The sequence below is a fragment of the Gekko japonicus genome, unplaced genomic scaffold (assembly GCF_001447785.1).
Source record: "Gekko japonicus isolate JY-2015 unplaced genomic scaffold, Gekko_japonicus_V1.1 scaffold2083, whole genome shotgun sequence".
In the NCBI taxonomy this organism is placed as follows: Eukaryota; Metazoa; Chordata; class Lepidosauria; order Squamata; family Gekkonidae; genus Gekko; species Gekko japonicus.
The window spans coordinates 180,641-197,083 of NW_015169845.1; the positions used below are offsets into that span (position 1 = coordinate 180,641).

General features: G+C 47.7%; 1 protein-coding gene across 1 annotated transcript in view; it reads left to right on the forward strand.

Moving 5' to 3' along the window:
• Window positions 1-210: 210 nt before the first annotated feature.
• The window catches only part of LOC107115588 (zinc finger protein 420-like), a gene marked incomplete at its 3' end in the record, with an annotated part of 51,825 nt that continues 35,592 nt past the window's right edge, over window positions 211-16,443 (forward strand). The window contains exons 1-3 of the mRNA XM_015417330.1: window positions 211-855; window positions 2,167-2,287; window positions 7,679-8,930. Coding sequence (XP_015272816.1) covers window positions 211-855; window positions 2,167-2,287; window positions 7,679-8,930 — 2,018 coding nt within the window. The remainder of the gene's footprint in view (window positions 856-2,166; window positions 2,288-7,678; window positions 8,931-16,443) is intronic.

The window sequence follows — 16,443 nt, forward strand, 5'->3', positions numbered from 1 at the left end:
TACCTCAGTTGATGTATCTGGCCAATAAAAACTAGAGGACACTTTTATCTCTTCTTTCCGTTTAACATTTCTTTTTTTCTCCAAGGGGAAGCCCAGTCTAGAACACTGTAACTCATGTCCACAGCTTTCGATAGGAACAAGATCACTGAGCGATCATCCAATATGAAAACGGAGGGGCAGAGTGCTGCGATAGTCTTCCAGCCAGGGAGCATGGGGGAATTCCTTCAGAGGAGAGTGGGAGATCTGATCCCTCAGCAGGCGAGGGATGGTTCCCTTTCCCTCACCCAGTGGGAAAACCAGTGGCGGGGGTTCCTTAGGACATTGGAGCCTCCTCAGTCTCGATGGGGGATCCCTCCCTTGCCAGAGAAATCTTCACCCTGGCATGACACCAAGGCCTTTCTGGCCTCCTTTGAGCAAGTGGCCGAAGCCTGTCAGTGGTCTGAGGAAGAGCGAGTGAACCGTCTCCTCCCAGCCCTCAGTGGAGAAGCTGAGGAGGCCTATATCAGCCTGGATATCGGAGACAGAGAGGATTATGGGAAGGTGAAAGCATCCATTCTGCGAAGGGACGCGATGAGCAGAGAGAAGCAGCGTGAAGAGTTCAGGCGTTTCTGCTACCAGGAGGCCGAGGGCCCGAGGGGGGCTTACATCCGACTGTGGGAAATGTGCCGCGGGTGGCTGAGAGTGGAGAATCACAGCAAGGAGCAGATCCTGGAGCTCTTGGTCCTGGAGCAGTTGCTGAGCATCCTCCCTCCGGAGATCCGGAGCCAAGTGAGGGAGAGCGGCCCCGACAGCTGCTCCCAGGCGGTGGCCCTGGCTGAGGAGTGCCTCTTAAGACAGCAAGAGGTCGAGGAGCAGGTGAGGCCCTTCTCCTGGGTGGGTCCTGAGTGAGAGGGAGCCTGCGGTAGAACAGGCAGCTGAGATCTCTGAAGGAAAATGTGAAGGGTCTTTGGCCCTCCTTCCCTGGAAGCTCAATCCAGAGAAGGCTGAGGTGGTATGGGAAAAGCAGTATCTCTCGGACAAGGAGGAAGGCGGTGCGTTTCCTTGGATGGGGTCCACCTGCCCCGAAAGAACAGGGCCTTAGATTGTATTGTACTGTCGTTTTTGGAGGAAGTTTGGTGGCCTTGGTAGGGTTACCAACCTCCAGGTGAGGCCTGGTGATCTCCCAGTATTACTGCTCTCCAGATGACAGAGATCAGTTCCCCTGGAGAAAATGGCCAGTTTGGAGGGTGGAGTCTCTGGCATTGTAGCCTGCTGAGGGTCCAACCCAGGCTCCACCCCACCCACCCCCAAGTCTCCAGGTATTTCCCCACCCAGAGCTGGCAACCCTACGAGGAGGGTTTTAACCAAACAGACAAACAGACTGCAGCATTTGTGAGCTGCCCTGCCGGATCTCTCCTTCTTCATGGGTCATCTTGTGGATCATGCAGAGTCCTAGTTCCGTTTTCTTTGCTTGGTTTTAAAACACCACCCTCCCCCTCAAAAGGCAGCTTCTCAAAGATAATAACATAAGAGAAGCCGTGTTGGATCAGGCCAGTGGGCCCCCCCCAGTCCATCACTGTGTCACACAGTGGCCAAAACCCAGGTGCCACCAGGGGTCCCCCAGCAGGCCCAGAATTCCAGAAGGCCTCCCAATGTTGTCCCTCCCCAAGCACCAAGAACAGAGAGCGTCACTTGCCCCAGACAGAGTGTTCCATCTGTACCTTCCGGCTAATAGCCTCTGATGGACCTCTGCTCCATAGGTTTATCCAATCCCCACTTGAAGCTGTATGCTCCTTAAGGATCCTGTGTCATGATCTGTCCCTCTTATGTAGCGATGGAACTGCTAAGATTTACACCCGCCCTTCACTCGGAGCCTCAGAGCGGCTTACAAACTCCCTTCCCCTCCCCACAACAGACACCCTGTGAGGTAGGTGGGGCTGAGAGAGCTCTGAGAGAATGGCTCCTTCAAGAACAGCTCTGACAGAACTACGGCTTGCCCAAGGTCACACAGCAGCTGCAAGTGGAGAAGTGGGGAATCAAACCTGGTTCTCCCAGATTAGAGTCTGCGCTCTTAACGACTACACCAAACTGGCTAAGTTTAGAGAAAGGGACAGAACCAGCCCCTCAGTCTCCCCCCCCCCCAGTTGTGTGTCTCTCCCCTGACAGGTTTCCTCTCTGCTGCTGCAGGCACCCTTAGAGGAAGCGGCTGGGAGTGTTTCTGAGGGAGGCCAGGATCCCTCTGAAGGGGAGTGGAGGCGGCTGTTGGTGGACATCAAGGAAGAGGAGGACTCAGAGGACAGCCTGCTGGGTAAGGAGGGAGGGAGGCCTTCTGGGGCCTGAGATCTGAGCGGCTCGGAAGCTCCTTCTGGGGCCGGCCTCAGCCGTCACTCCTCTCCATTCAGGAGCTGCTGTGTCACTATATTCTACGCGCTGTTGGATACTCTAGGCAAAAGGGGTGGTGGTTGGTGGACAAATGCAGAAACAGACCGATTTTTTTAATTTTTTTTGATGGATAGATACAAATGTGTAAAGATTCTCCAAAGATATTGTATATTAAGTATTGTTACTTTGTAAGTGTATTGTGGAAAATAAGTAAATAAACTTTATATATATAAAAAAAACAGACCGAAGTTAAGGATCAGAGTCCAGTAGCGTCTTAAAAGATTTAAAAAACTGTGGCAGGATATGAGCTTTCGTGAGCCACTGCTCACATCTTCTCCTTCAAAGTTAAGGGCGTTAGAAGAGCCCTGCTGGGTGGGACCAAAGGTCCACCTAGTCCTGCATCCTCTTCCCTGCAATGGCCAGGTAGATACAAGGGGGAGAAAAGACTAGGGGGGAAAGAGAGGGAAGGAAATTGGAAGGAGTGAAAGATGGGCCATTGGTCCGTCTAGGTCAGTATTGTCTACTCAGACTGGCAGCAGCTCTCCGGGGTCTCAGGTGGAGGCCTTTCACATCAACTGCTGCCTGGTCCTTTTACCTGGAGATGCTGCTGGGGGTTGGACCTGGGGCCTTCGGCATGCAAAGCAGAGACTCTACTACTGAGTCACAGCCTGTGTTGGGGGTGGATCAAGATGGGCAGTCCGTCTGTAGCAGTAGAAAAGAGCAAGAATACAGCAGCACCTTGAAGACTTAACAAAATTTGTGGCCGGGGATGAGCTTTCGTGAGTCACTGCCAATGTTCCCTCTAAGCCGTGGAGTCTTGTGAGCAAAAATTCTACTTTGTGAGCTACTGGCATTAAAGTTGTGAGCAAGCGATTCGGCTGCTACATAAATCAGTTTGCTCTGGGGCCATCCTTCCTGAGCTGAGACAAAAACGTGTGAGCTGGAGGCTAAAAAACGGTGAGCTAGCTCACACCGACTCAGCTTAGAGGGAACACTGGTCACTGCTCACTTCTTCAGATACTTCTTCTTTATCTGAAGAAGTGAGCCCTGACTCCCAAAAGCTCATCCCCTGCCACAAATTTTGTTAAGTCTTCAAGGTGCTGCTGGACTCTTTTCTACTGTCCCTGGGGGGAAAGCCTGGAGGGGGGGGGGAAGAGGGGGAAGGAGAAACCAGTGGCTAGTAGAGAGGAAAAGGGGCTGAGGGGGAAGCCTGAAAAGAAAGCCAAAGTGAGGGCCAGTGGGAAGAAAGAGGATTTTCCTCCACTGTGATTTTTACAGGTCCCTAGCTTGTCTTTTAATACAAACATTCAGAAGGTGTCCTTCAGAATTCTAAAGGCACTCTAAAAGAAAATGGTGTAAAGCAACAATTTAAAACTATGGGGAGGGGCTGTGGCTCAGTTGGTAGAGCACCTGTTTGGCATGCAGAAGGTCCCAGATTCAATCCCCAGCACCTCCAGGTGAAAAAGGACTAGGCAGTAGGTGATGTGATAGACCTTTCTCTGCCTGGGTCCCTGAAAAGTCGCTGCCAGTCTGAGGAGACAATAGTGACTTTGATGGACCAAGGGTCTGATTCAGCATTAAGGCAGCTTCATGTGTTCATGAGCATAGTGGAAAAACTCTAAATAATACGAGCTACTGAGGGGAAGCGCATCCCATCTCTTTGGGGCTACCACAGAAAAGGCCCAGCTCCTGATCTGAAGCAGGGCAGGCATTTCAGAAGACTTGTAATACTTTCTCACCAATGTGAGCCCGAACCCTTCTTTAAAGCAAGGAGAGCATGCTCGAGCAGTGGAGAGGCAGAGAGACTGGGCGTCCCTGAAGAAATGCTCTGTCAAGGACTATCACTCCCAGAGTTCCTTGTGCCTGGGCAGGAGGGAGGGACTGAATATCCTAATGATCAGTGCCGTTGACCTGAGGGACAGAGGCAGGAGGGCAATGGTGGCTGTTGGTTGGACTTACGGGCCTAAAATATATGTGGCACCAATAGAATCTACTCTCTGCCGTTTCCTCCAGGAGAATCGATCTGTTGTAATTCTGGGAGATTTGTAACCTTAACGCAGCAGCGTTTGGTCCATTAGATCGGTAAAATGCCATCGAGTTGCAACTGACTTATGGCAACCCCATGATTTTCGACCTCATGGGTTAACGTAACATAAGAACATAAGAGATGCCAATGTTGGATCAGGCCAAAGGCCCATCCAGTCCAACACTCTGTGTCACACAGTGGCCAGAAATACCAGTGCCATCAGGAGGTCCACCAGTGGGGCCAGGACATTAGAAGCCCTCCCACTGTTGACCCCCCCCCCAAGCACCAAGAAGACAGAGCATCCCTTGCCCCAGAGTCCCTATCTATACCTTGTGACTAATAGCCACCGATGGACCTCTGCTCCATATGCTTATCTAATTCCCTTTTGAAGCCACCCATGCTTGTAGCCGCCACCACTTCCTGTGGCAGTGAATTCCAAGTGGTTTTTCAAGGCAAAAGGAGAGCAGAGGTGGTTTGCCATTGGCTTCCTCTGCATAGCAGCCCCAGTGTTTCTTGGGGATGGTCTCCCACCCAAGTACAGGCTGTGGCCGACCCTACATAGTTTCTGAGTGCTGACGAGATCAGGCTAGTCTGCACTATCAGGGCTACTGTTGGTCTGTTAGAATGAACAAAACAAACACTGACTGGATAATAATGGAGGACCAACCAATATGTTAGAAAACTAGCAATCCGTATAAGATACTTTTTCAAACTTTATGTTACATTAAATCAAAATAGCAAAGGGTGTGTGTGTGTTGCGGCACAGTAGAAGACTGCAGATTATACCAGGCTATGGTGTCATTTCGAGGCTCAGAGGCCGCGGTGGCTCAGAGGTTAAGATGCTGAGCTGCAGACCAGAAGGTCGGTAGCTCGGCAGTTCGAGACCTGAGTGCCGCGTGACAGAGTGAGCCTCCCGTCTCTGGCCCCAGCTCCAGCCAACCTAGCCGTTCGAAAGCAAGAAACTGCAAGTAGATAAACAGGTACTGCTTCGATGGGAAGGTAACAATGTTCCATGTGCCTCAGCGTTTAGTCATGCCGGCCACATGACCACGGAGAAGTCTTCAGACAGCGCTGTCTCTTCGGCTTGCAAATGGAGATGAGAACCACCCCCTAGAGTCAAATTGGACTGGCTTTCAAGCAAGGGGAACCTTTACCATTTTATGGTGTGATTTTAGAATTAAAATAGTAATTTTTCATAACCCAACTATGAGATGAGAGCATAGTATGTGTGAGGGAGGGAGACAAATTTCACTGGGCCCAGACAATGCTTTTTGGGCCCCAGGCAGACTTCTTCATAGTTAGAATGTTGGTGAGCATTCCATGGTAACAGTGCTGTACTTTGACAGTCTTAAAGCTTTAACTTTTGAATTGCTGGGTTTTAATAAACAAAGCTACAAACTTGTGGTTGCCCTTTGAATGGTGGGGTTTCTCCTGATGAGTTGTGGGGTTTCTCCCCTTTGTCTCCCCTCCAAGCAGTTATGTCTCGTTCAAGGACTGAAGTAGGGGGAGCTGTAAAATATCTGGGTCCAAAATCTGAGGAAAATTCATATTATTAGGAGGTTGGAACACCTTCACTATGAAGAAAGGCTGAAGAGGCTGGGACTTTTCAGTTTAGGCAAAAGACGACTAAGGGGGGACATGGTAGAGGTTTTTAAAATTATGCATGGGGTGGGGAGAGTGGACAAAGAGAACTTTTTCTCCTTCTCCCAAAATACTAGAACTTGAGGGCATCCAATGAAGCTGCTGGGCAGTAGGTTCAGGACAGACAAAAGGAAATACTATTTTACACAGAAAATGGTTAAAAGGTGGAATTCGCTGGCAGAGAATATAGTAATGGCCACAGGAATAAACAGCTTTAAAAGGGGATTAGGTAGATTCATGGAGGAGAGGTCTATCAGTGGCTACTACCATAGTGACTAAAGGGAACCTCCACGTTCAGAGGCACTAACCCTCTGAATCCCAGAGCCAGGAGGCAACCTCAGGGGAGGGCCTCGGCCTCTATGCCCTGTTGTTGGCCATCCAGAGGAACTGGTTGGCCACTGTGAGACAGGAGGCTGGACTAGATGGACTATTGGTCTGATCCAGCAGGGCTCTTCTTATGTTCTTATGCCTTAACGGGGCTGCAATTTTTTTAAAAAATATATTTATTGGGTTTTGCACACAATTGACACACACCACATTGACACAAAAACAAAAACACACAGATCAAACAAACATATACATAGACTACTACTATTTTCCACTTACAGCAATACAGCTTACTTCTTGAAAATAAAGTTAATTCATTTCCCAGCTAAACACATATTCCTACTACACCTTTTAAGGTTAACTACATGCATATTTCCAAATTAATTTTATCACAACAGACATTATTGTTTTTAGGTAAAGTTCTCACCACTATTCATACAATAACTATACATATTTATCCCTTTTCCTTACTCTTCATTGTCACAGTCCATGAATTTCCTGCAATTTTTGATAATGTTGGGTGTTTAACCATGGGTAAAAGGTAAAGGTTCCCTTGCTCGAAAGCCAGTCGAATCCGACTCTAGGGTTGCGGTGCTCATCTCCGATTCAAAGCCGAAGAGCCAGCGCTGTCCGAAGGCATTTCCGTGGTCATGTGGCCGGCATGACTAAACACCAAGGCGCACAGAACGCTGTTACCTTCTCACCGAAGTGGTACCTATTTATCTACTTGCAATTTCTTGCTTTCGAACGGCTAGGTTGGCAGGATTAACCATGGGTACCAGAGAACAAAAGGTAGGGCAGGTTAGTAGAAAGGGTGGGGGGAGGAATCTACACACACACACGTTTCTCGTTAAAGTAAGTAAGGACTGTTTCCCAGTTTGAAGAGGGGAAGGAAAGGGAGGATGTAGAACTTGCTCCATAGTGTGGCCTGCTCAGGCTAAAGGTATGAGCAGCCACATGCCTGAGGCAGTAAACAAATGTTGACAAAGGAAACAAAATAAATCCAGACTAGTTGTATTTGTGGGTGTGTTTTAAGTGCCATCAAGTCACAGCCAATTTATGGCGACCCTGCAGGGTTTTCAAGCCAAGAGATGTTCAGAAGTGGTTGGCCATCACCTGCCTTTGTGTAGAGACCCTGGGCTTCCTTGGTGGTCTCCTATCCGAGTTCTAACCAGGGCCAACCCTGCTTAACCTCTGAAATCTGATGAGATCAGGCTATTGTGGGCCATCTAGGTCAGGGCCCAGACCGGTTAGAAACGAGATTCGGCTTCTTGCAAGGGTGTTCACTGGATCTCTCTCTCTCTCTTTCTCTCTCTGTTCAAGTCTGTGAGGTGCCCGAGAATGAAAAGGACGGAGGATTCCAGGCATTATTGTCAGAACCATGCAGGAGCGAAGACTTGAAAGGAAGCTTCAGGAATGGTGATGGACCAGCGAGGCAGGGTGGAAACAGCATCCTGCAGAGAAGGGATAAATCCATTCCGTGCCGAGGAGGGGACTTCCAGGAAATCCCACTTCAGCAGGAAAGGCCAGCCCAAAAGAGGAAGGAAAAGGACCTCCCTGCTCACCTGAGAATCCACCAAGGGGAAACTCAGAATGAAAGCGTGGAGCTCCAAAAGAGCTTTGGTCAGAATGTGAACCTGATTTCCCGTCAACAGACTCACTCGGTAGAGAAACTGTATAATTTCTCGGAGTGCGGAGAGAGTTTTGGTTGGAGAGCGACCCTTACTGCGCATCAAAGAGTTGACGAAGGGGAAGAGCCAGATGAGCTTCCAGAGTATGAGAACAGCTACAGTTGGGGGGCCCATGCAGGAGGGGAACCAGATGAGGGCTCCGAGGTTGGAAACTCCAGTGGATGCTTCAGCTTTGCCGTGCCTCAGCGAATGCACCCGGCGGAGAGACGGTATAAATGCCCAGAGTGTGGACAGAGGTTTCGGCGGGCCGCACACGTTCAGCAGCATCGGATAATCCACACGGGGGAGAAACCGTATGAGTGCTCCGAGTGTGGGAAGAAGTTTACTCGGCTGCCGTACCTGCAACAGCATCAAAGAATCCACACGGGGGAGAGACCGTACGAGTGCTCTGACTGTGGGAAGAGCTTCAGTCGCCGCCGAAGCCTCACTGTGCATCAGAGAATCCACACAGGGCAGAGGCCTTTCGAGTGCCCCGAGTGTGGAAAGCGATTCGGTTTCAGTTCCCACCTTCAGCAACATTTGAGAATCCACACTGGAGAGACTCCGTACCAGTGCTCAGAGTGCGGGAAGGCCTTCCGCCACCGCATAAGCCTCACCGTGCATCAAAGAGCGCATAAAGGAGAGAGGCCTTTTAAATGTTCAGAGTGCGGAAAGAGGTTCAGTCGGACATCCTACCTGCAGAAGCATCGAAGAATCCACAATGGGGAGAAACCTTACGAGTGTTCAGACTGTGGAAAGAGGTTTGGTATCAGGTCCTACCTTCAGCGGCATCGAAGGATCCACACGAGGGAGAGACCATATCAATGTTTGGAGTGCGGAAAGAGTTTTATTCAGCCGTCACACCTTCATGAACATGAAACAACCCACATGCCCCAAACCACATAGCAGCTCAGTTCATGGCGAGAGATTTTCTGCTACATCCATCCTACAGTTGATGGGACAGGTCTCCCCGGGGGCATATAAGTTTATTCAACAGGAAATGTAGGGAAGGAAATTTAGTTTTGATCCACTTTGTACTCCTACGCCATCGGATGAGGTGCTGCTTTGATTGCTCAGAGTGTTGAGGGGTTGGGAATTAGTTTCTCAAAGAAGGGCCTTTTTAGCATTTGCCCCTTGTGTGCATAACTCTCTGTTTATGGAAATGTAAAACGCTTTTGACTGTTAGGAAGCTGGTTAAAAGAAGTCTCTTTTTCAAAACTTGTGAGGGAACGGGTTAGATGATGACATGAGATATCTCCGTGGTCTCTGTTACTGGCATAAGACAGTGTGAACAGTCGGCATCCCAAATTCACAAATGATTCTGACCTGGCGGGGAGGTAAGAGAGGGCAGAAGGATCAAGATGGCTGACGAGAGTAACTGTCAAATGCTTGTTTCTCTGACAGCCATTGGCTGAATCTCAAGGGGACCTCCCATTCAATATGAATAAAATGCAGGAGTGGTGAACTTTTAAAAAATGATCTGTGTGTTTCTTTACCAGTTTGAGGACCTGAGAAATAACTCAGCGGAGGGGGTTGTTACATGTTGTTAAATGGTGCTATTTTTACAGATCTCTTCAAATGTATTATCTCTCTCTCTCCGTGGTAGGCATAACTCATTAGAAAATAAAAGCGAGAGATTTTCTGCTACATCCATCCTATAGTTGATGGGACAGGTCTCCCCAGGGGCATATAAGTTTATTCAACAGAAAATGTAGGGAAGGAAACTTAGTTTTGATCCACTTTGTACTCCTACACCATCGGATGAGGTGCTGCTTTGATTGTTCAGAGTGTTGAGGGGTTGGGAATTAGTTTCTCAAAGAAGGGCCTTTTTAGCATTTGCCCCTTGTGTGCATAACTCTCTGTTTATGGAAATGTAAAATGCTTTTGACTGTTAGGAAGCTGGTTAAAAGAAGTCTCTTTTTCAAAACTTGTGAGAGAACGGGTTAGATGATGACATGAGATATCTCCATGGTCTCTGTTACTGGCATAAGACAGTGTGAACAGTCGGCATCCCAAATTCGCAAATGATTCTGACCTGGTGGGGAGGTAAGAGAGGGCAGAAGGATCAAGATGGCTGACGAGAGTAACAGTCAAACGCTCGTTTCTCTGACAGCCATTGGCTGAATTTCAAGGGGACCTGTCATTCAATATGAATAAAATGCAGGCGTGGTGAACTTTTAAAAAATGATCTGTGTGTTTCTTTACCAGCTTGAGGCCCTGAGAAATAACTCAGCGGAGGGGGTCGTTACATGTTGTTAAATGGTGCTATTTTTACAGATCTCTTCAAATGTATTATCTCTCTCTCTCCGTGGTAGGCATAACTCATTAGAAAATAAAGCTAGGTGTTTGAAAATTGGACAGTGACGTTTGAGTGATCATTGGAGTCGCAGTTCCAGAGATTAAGGGAATCAGGATATCCTGACCCAGTTTATTTTGAGACCCAACCACCACCGCCGCCAGTATTATCTGCGATGATAGCTAAGATTTTCTGTGGTAGGTATAACCCATCCAGAAATAAACAGCTAGACCTTTGAAAATTGGCCCGTTACCTCAGGATGATAATGCTGAGAGTTGCCATGTCAAAAACGAAGGGGGATCAAGACATTCTGGCCCGGGGTATCTCCAGACACACCTACCCCTGTTTGCAATAGAAACGAAGGTGGTCTGTGGCAGGCATAACTCACCCGAAAGGAAAGCTAGAGGTTTCAGAATTTGCCACTGGCTTTAGAGGATGATCATGGCAGTTGCAGTGCCAAACATGAAGGGAATCGAAACCTCCTAGCCCAGGTCATCTCCAGAACATCCCTCTGCTCTTTGGACTGAAAGGGACACCTTATTTCCTAGAAGCCAGGAAGGTGGAGACAGAACAGGCAGGGAGAGTGGAGTGTGTGACCCCTCCTTTATCTTCCTACAATTTGCCAATGACTTGGTCTTAAGCATGAAGCTTACTGGAGTAATACTCTAGAGGAAGCCGTAGAGGGAAATTCAGAGGAAGCAGCAACTGTATTGAAAATACAGTTCGGGGTAGTGGTTAAGAGTGGCAGATTCTAATCTGGAGTTTGGGGTAGTGGTTAAGAACCAGTTTTGGTGTTGTGGTTAAGAGCAGCAGATTCTAATTTGGAGAGCCGGGTTTGATTCCCCACTCCTCCTCCACATGCAGCTTCTGGTGTGACCCTGGGTCAGTCACAGTTCTCTCAGAACTCTCTCAGCCCCACCTACCTCAAAGGTGTCTGTTGTGGGGAAAGGAAGGCGATTGTAAACCGCTCCGAGACTCCTTTGGTTAGTGAAGGGCGGGGTAGAAAACCAACTCCTGTTCTTCTTCATATTAGTATTGGAGAAAAATATGTTCAAGCACCATTTTGGGGGTTAGCTTGCAAAGCATGCAGGGTCAGAGCCCCCAATTAATCAATGGGGTGGGGACATGGCTCAGTGGTAGAGCATCTGCTTGGCATGCAGAAGTTTCCAGGTTCAATCCCCGGCATCTCCAGTGAGAGGAAGAAAAAGAGGTTGGATTTATAACCCGCCCTTCACTACTTGAAGAAATCTCAGAGACTTCCTTTCCCTCCCCACAACAGACACCCTGTGGGGTGGGTGGGGTGAGAGGGCCCTTTTCAGAACTGCTCCTGAGAGCACAGCTCTGAAAGAACTTGTAACTGACCCAAGGTCACATCAGCAGCTGCATGTGGATGAGTGAGGAATCAAACCTGGTTCTCCCCGATTAGAGTCCGCGCTCCTAACCTAACTCCTCCTGGCCACCGTCATATCCCCTCCTCATTCCTTGGCTCATTCTCCTTAGCCATTCACTAACCTACCTTTTATGCACCTCCCATCTTCAGCTACATTATTTATTTATTCATTATTTATTCATTTATATCCCACCTTTTTCCACACTGGAGACCAAAGCAGCTTACATTATCCTCCTTGCCTCCTTTTTATCCACACAACAGCCTTGTGAGGTAGGTTATGCTGAAAGTATGTGACTTGTCCAAAATCTCCCAGCGAGCTTCTACAGCAAAATGGGTATCAAACCTGGGTTTCCTAGATCCTACTCTAACTGCTATACCACACTGGCTTTCGTAGGGTGGCTGCTGTTGAACAGTAGTAAGCAACCAGGCCTAGTTGAGTCATACAAGTTGGGTGGTATCAAATTATCCAGAGGTTGCTGCTGGTCCTATGCCTGCCAACCTCCAGGTAGAACCTGGAGATCTCTCAGAATTACATCTGAACTCCAGACAACAGACATCTGTCCACCTAGAGAAAATGCCTGCTTTGCAGGGTGGACTCTATGGCATTATATTCAGCTGAGGCCTTTGTGCTCCCTAAACCCTGCCCTCCTCAGACTCCACCACAAAATCTCCCAAGAATTTCCCAACCTGGAGCTAGCAACCATAGTCAGACCTGGCCCCAATGAGTCCTCCCTCCAAGGCCAAAATAGGCCTAGAAAGGGCCCTGCCCCCTCTCTGCCTCTGACAGAACCAAGCTTGGAAATCTGTGGTTGCTTAGCAACAGCCACTGAGGGAATCTGTTGCTTAAAGTGACAGACACTCCTTTTATAATTTTCAGATTTTTAAAAAAACCAACATAGGGTTTAAGAGTTCACATTTTTCTGCAAACCTGGGAACCTTTTCAGGTTTGTAGAAAGGTCTGTCTTGCCTGCTAACAGCTCCAGTCACCAGATTTAAGTATCCAAAGATTCAGCCAACTTCATTATTAGAATATAAGATTCCCCATTACTATATGTGGGTGTGAAAGCTGGACAGTGAAAAAAGCCAATTCATTTAAAAGTTGATTAATTTGATATGTGATGTTGGAGGAGTGTTTTATGGATACCATGGACTGCCAAGAAGACAAATAAATGGGTTCGAGATCAGATCAAACCTGAATTCTCCCAGAGGCTACCATACTTTGGTCTCAACATGAGAAGACAACAATCACTAATGCTAGGAAAAGTTATTCATACCTTGAATAAAACTTTGTTGCTTCATCTTCCTACAGTCTGCCAATGACGGGGTCTTAAGCATGAAGCTTACTGGAGTAATACTCTAGAGGAAGCCGTAGAGGGAAATTCAGAGGAAGCAGCTGCTGTAGCCTGCTAGGGCCCTTTCTCCCTTCAACCTTCAGCTGGAGTAGTTTCAGGTCTTCACTATTTTTTGCCACTAATACGGTCTCATCTGCATATCTCAAACTGTTAATGTTCCACTCACCAATTTTCACTCCCTCTTCCTCTAAATCTAAACCAACGTTCCTTCTTCTGCATCCAGGTTGAAGAGACAGGGAGATAAAATACATCCTCGTCTGACACCTTCGCCAACAGAAAACTGTCCTGTTTCTCCATATTCTGTCCTAACAGTAGCCTCTCTTGTCCCGAGTACAGGTTGCGCATGGAAACTATCCGATGTTGTGGCCCACCCCATTTCTTTTAAAATGCTCCCGCCCACCAACCATAACTTTTAATGATCCAGAACAAAATTTGAGTCCAGTGGCACCTATAAGAACATAAGAGACACCAGTGTTGGATCAGGACAAAGGCCCATCCAGTCCAACACATCAGGCCAAAGGCCCATCCAGTCCAACACAGTGGCCAGAAATACCAGGTGCCTCCAGGAGGTCCAGCAGTGGGGCCAGGTACGAGACTCCAATTTTGTTCTTCTGCTGCAGACCAACACGGCTACCACCTGAATGTATTTCCATGATCCACACAGTCCAAAGGTTTGCTGTCATTTACGAAACGCGAGCCGATTTTCTTCTGAAATCCTCTCCTGTGCTCCAGTAAACCACCTCACTTTACAAGGTCACGATCAACTCGGAAGCGGCCCGAGCACACACACAAGAACAAACCGCGCGCGGCGATCGGTGGGAATTCGGCGATTTCTGCCCGGCGCCGGCCGCCAGATGGCTCCGCTTCAATTTGCGCATGCACACAAAAGCTTATACCCAGAACAAAACTTTGTGGGTCTTCCGAGTGCCACTAGACTCCAATTTTGTTCTTCTGCTTCAGACCAACACGGCTACCACCTGAGTGTATTTTCATCATCCACACAGTCAAAAGGGTTTGTGCTGTCATCTACGAAACGCGAGCCAATTTTCTTCTGAAATTCTCTCCTGTGCTCCCATAGGCCACCTCAGTTTACAAGGTTGCGATCAACTCCGAAGCGGCCTGAGCACACAGGCTCTGGTCATACGGACCTCTTACCGCGCTAGTTTTCCCGCAGTTCTATCCGCGACATTTTATATTGCTTGGAGGTGGTCAGACGGTCCCTCTGTCTTCCGCTTCACTCGCGCGAAGTACTGTTCACACAGCGTGCATGGGCGAATTATGGCTTGATCTCCCTCCGCCAAGCTTCCGACTGTGAGCTTCCGTTTTCCTCCACGATCGGAGAGCCGCCACCATTGTTTAATATGGAGACTGGAAACATGGACCGAAACGAGCCTCCACGTGTTGCTGAGGAGAGGCACAAGAGGGAGGGACAGGCTGTTAGACGGGCAATAACGCAGTGGCTGCTTAGGCAGCGCGCTCTGAGCTGACTTGTTTTCCGATGGGCCGCAAACATGTCATTGAGATCCTGTGAACTGCTGCTGCTCAGAGGGGGCAATTGGACCAATGGTGTGAAGTTACTTCCAGTGAAAACCCAGAAGTGACATCCATGCTCTCTGGGAATTGCCAGAAACTTTATGGTAAAATCAGTGTCCTAGGTTTTCCCAGAAGTGATGTCATGCTGTTGCTGACAGCTGTCCCATGCCCCTCCCCCAGTCTCTCACAGGGGGCCAGGCCACTGCCCCCTATATGGAAAGCCTGCACACTGCGTTCTGACGTCATCAACTTGAGGCATAACATTCCCTGAGCTCTGCAGTTTCCAGCTACTGTCACTAGTGTTTTAACTTGCAGTTTCTCCTGTACCCAACAAGATATTCTCTTGATTCTTTCACTGCAGTATTCCAGACACTTCACACTAGCTTACAGTGTGACTGAGTTAAGTTTCCCTTGCATATTTGAGTGCATGTTTCGTATAATTTACAAGCATATCAGAGGGGAAAGTGGTGGATGTCTATTGTATGATGGTATGGTGTTGTCAAATAACTTCTGGTTTTCAGTATTACTTTTTATTTACCATTGACACTCATGAGATAGAAATATGCACAAACTCATACTTAGGTAAGAAGTTTTCACATACAGTAAACAAAAGGGGGGGGGAATATTTCTACATGAGCCCTGATGGCCTCAGGTCGGTGGGAGAGTTTGCATTATGTATAATCTCAAAGCAGATCTGTGCAAGTCCATTTCAGCCTCCAGCCTTCCATTTTCTGGCCTGGTGGAATTATTATTCCCCCTCCCCCCAAAACCCCCCCACATATGATTTAAAAAAATGAAAGAAAAGGGCAATTTTCACCCTGCTGTTTGTAGCTCCGCATATGTTATTTAGCTCCACTCATAATTAGGAGTCAAAGTGAACATTTCTCCCAATGCCTGGCAAATGTCAGAAACACCACTTGGCATCAATCTTCCAGTGGAACTTCTTTTTGAGTAGATTAGAGGAAAATATAGACTCCTTCTCATCCCGATTTCAGCAGCAACTCCCCCCCCCCCCACCCTCCCCCTCGCATTTTTCTGTATTACTTTTTATTTACCATAGATACAGCATGAGATAGTAATATGCACAAACTCATACTTAGGTGAGACGTCTTCACATACAGTAAAATTCAATCATAATCTCCAGTTACCAAAAATAACACCTACACAGGATACTGTTGTACCATCACAAACGTTCAAGGGAACCAACAAATGAAATAGAAATTTAGTACAACAACAACAAAACCTTAATCTTCCTATGGAACGTCTTTTGAGTAAATTAATAACTTAGAGGAAAATATAGAAACTACACATTGTTGCCTTCAATGAATCTAAATCTCCCCAGTTGTCATTTCAACTCACGTTGTTGCAGTTCAGGGGCAAATATATGTGACAGGCACTTCTGTAAAGTTTTCAGTTTCCTCTGTTATGTTTGTGACAGTCTTTGACAACAACAACAATACAGTCCACAGTAAACAAAGACCAAGAAAAACCAATAAATAACAACTGTGCACTGACCAACCCACCCAAGAGCAATAGAAAAGAGACTTCAATACAATAAGAAATTCAAAGCATGTAATCTATCATTGGAAGCATTGCTGGCAACCGAAGGGGGAGGGTCATGGGCACATATGCACACACACATGTACGCACCACCCACACACACACACACAAATTTTAAAAAAAACCAAAAGGGGGGGAATATTTCTACATGAGCCCTGATGGCCTCGGGTCCGTGGGAGAGTTTGCATTATGTATAATCTCAAAGCAGATCTGTGCTAGTCCATTTCAGCCTCCAGCCTTCCATTTTCTGGCCTGGTGGAATTATCCCCCCCCCAAAAAAAACCCAA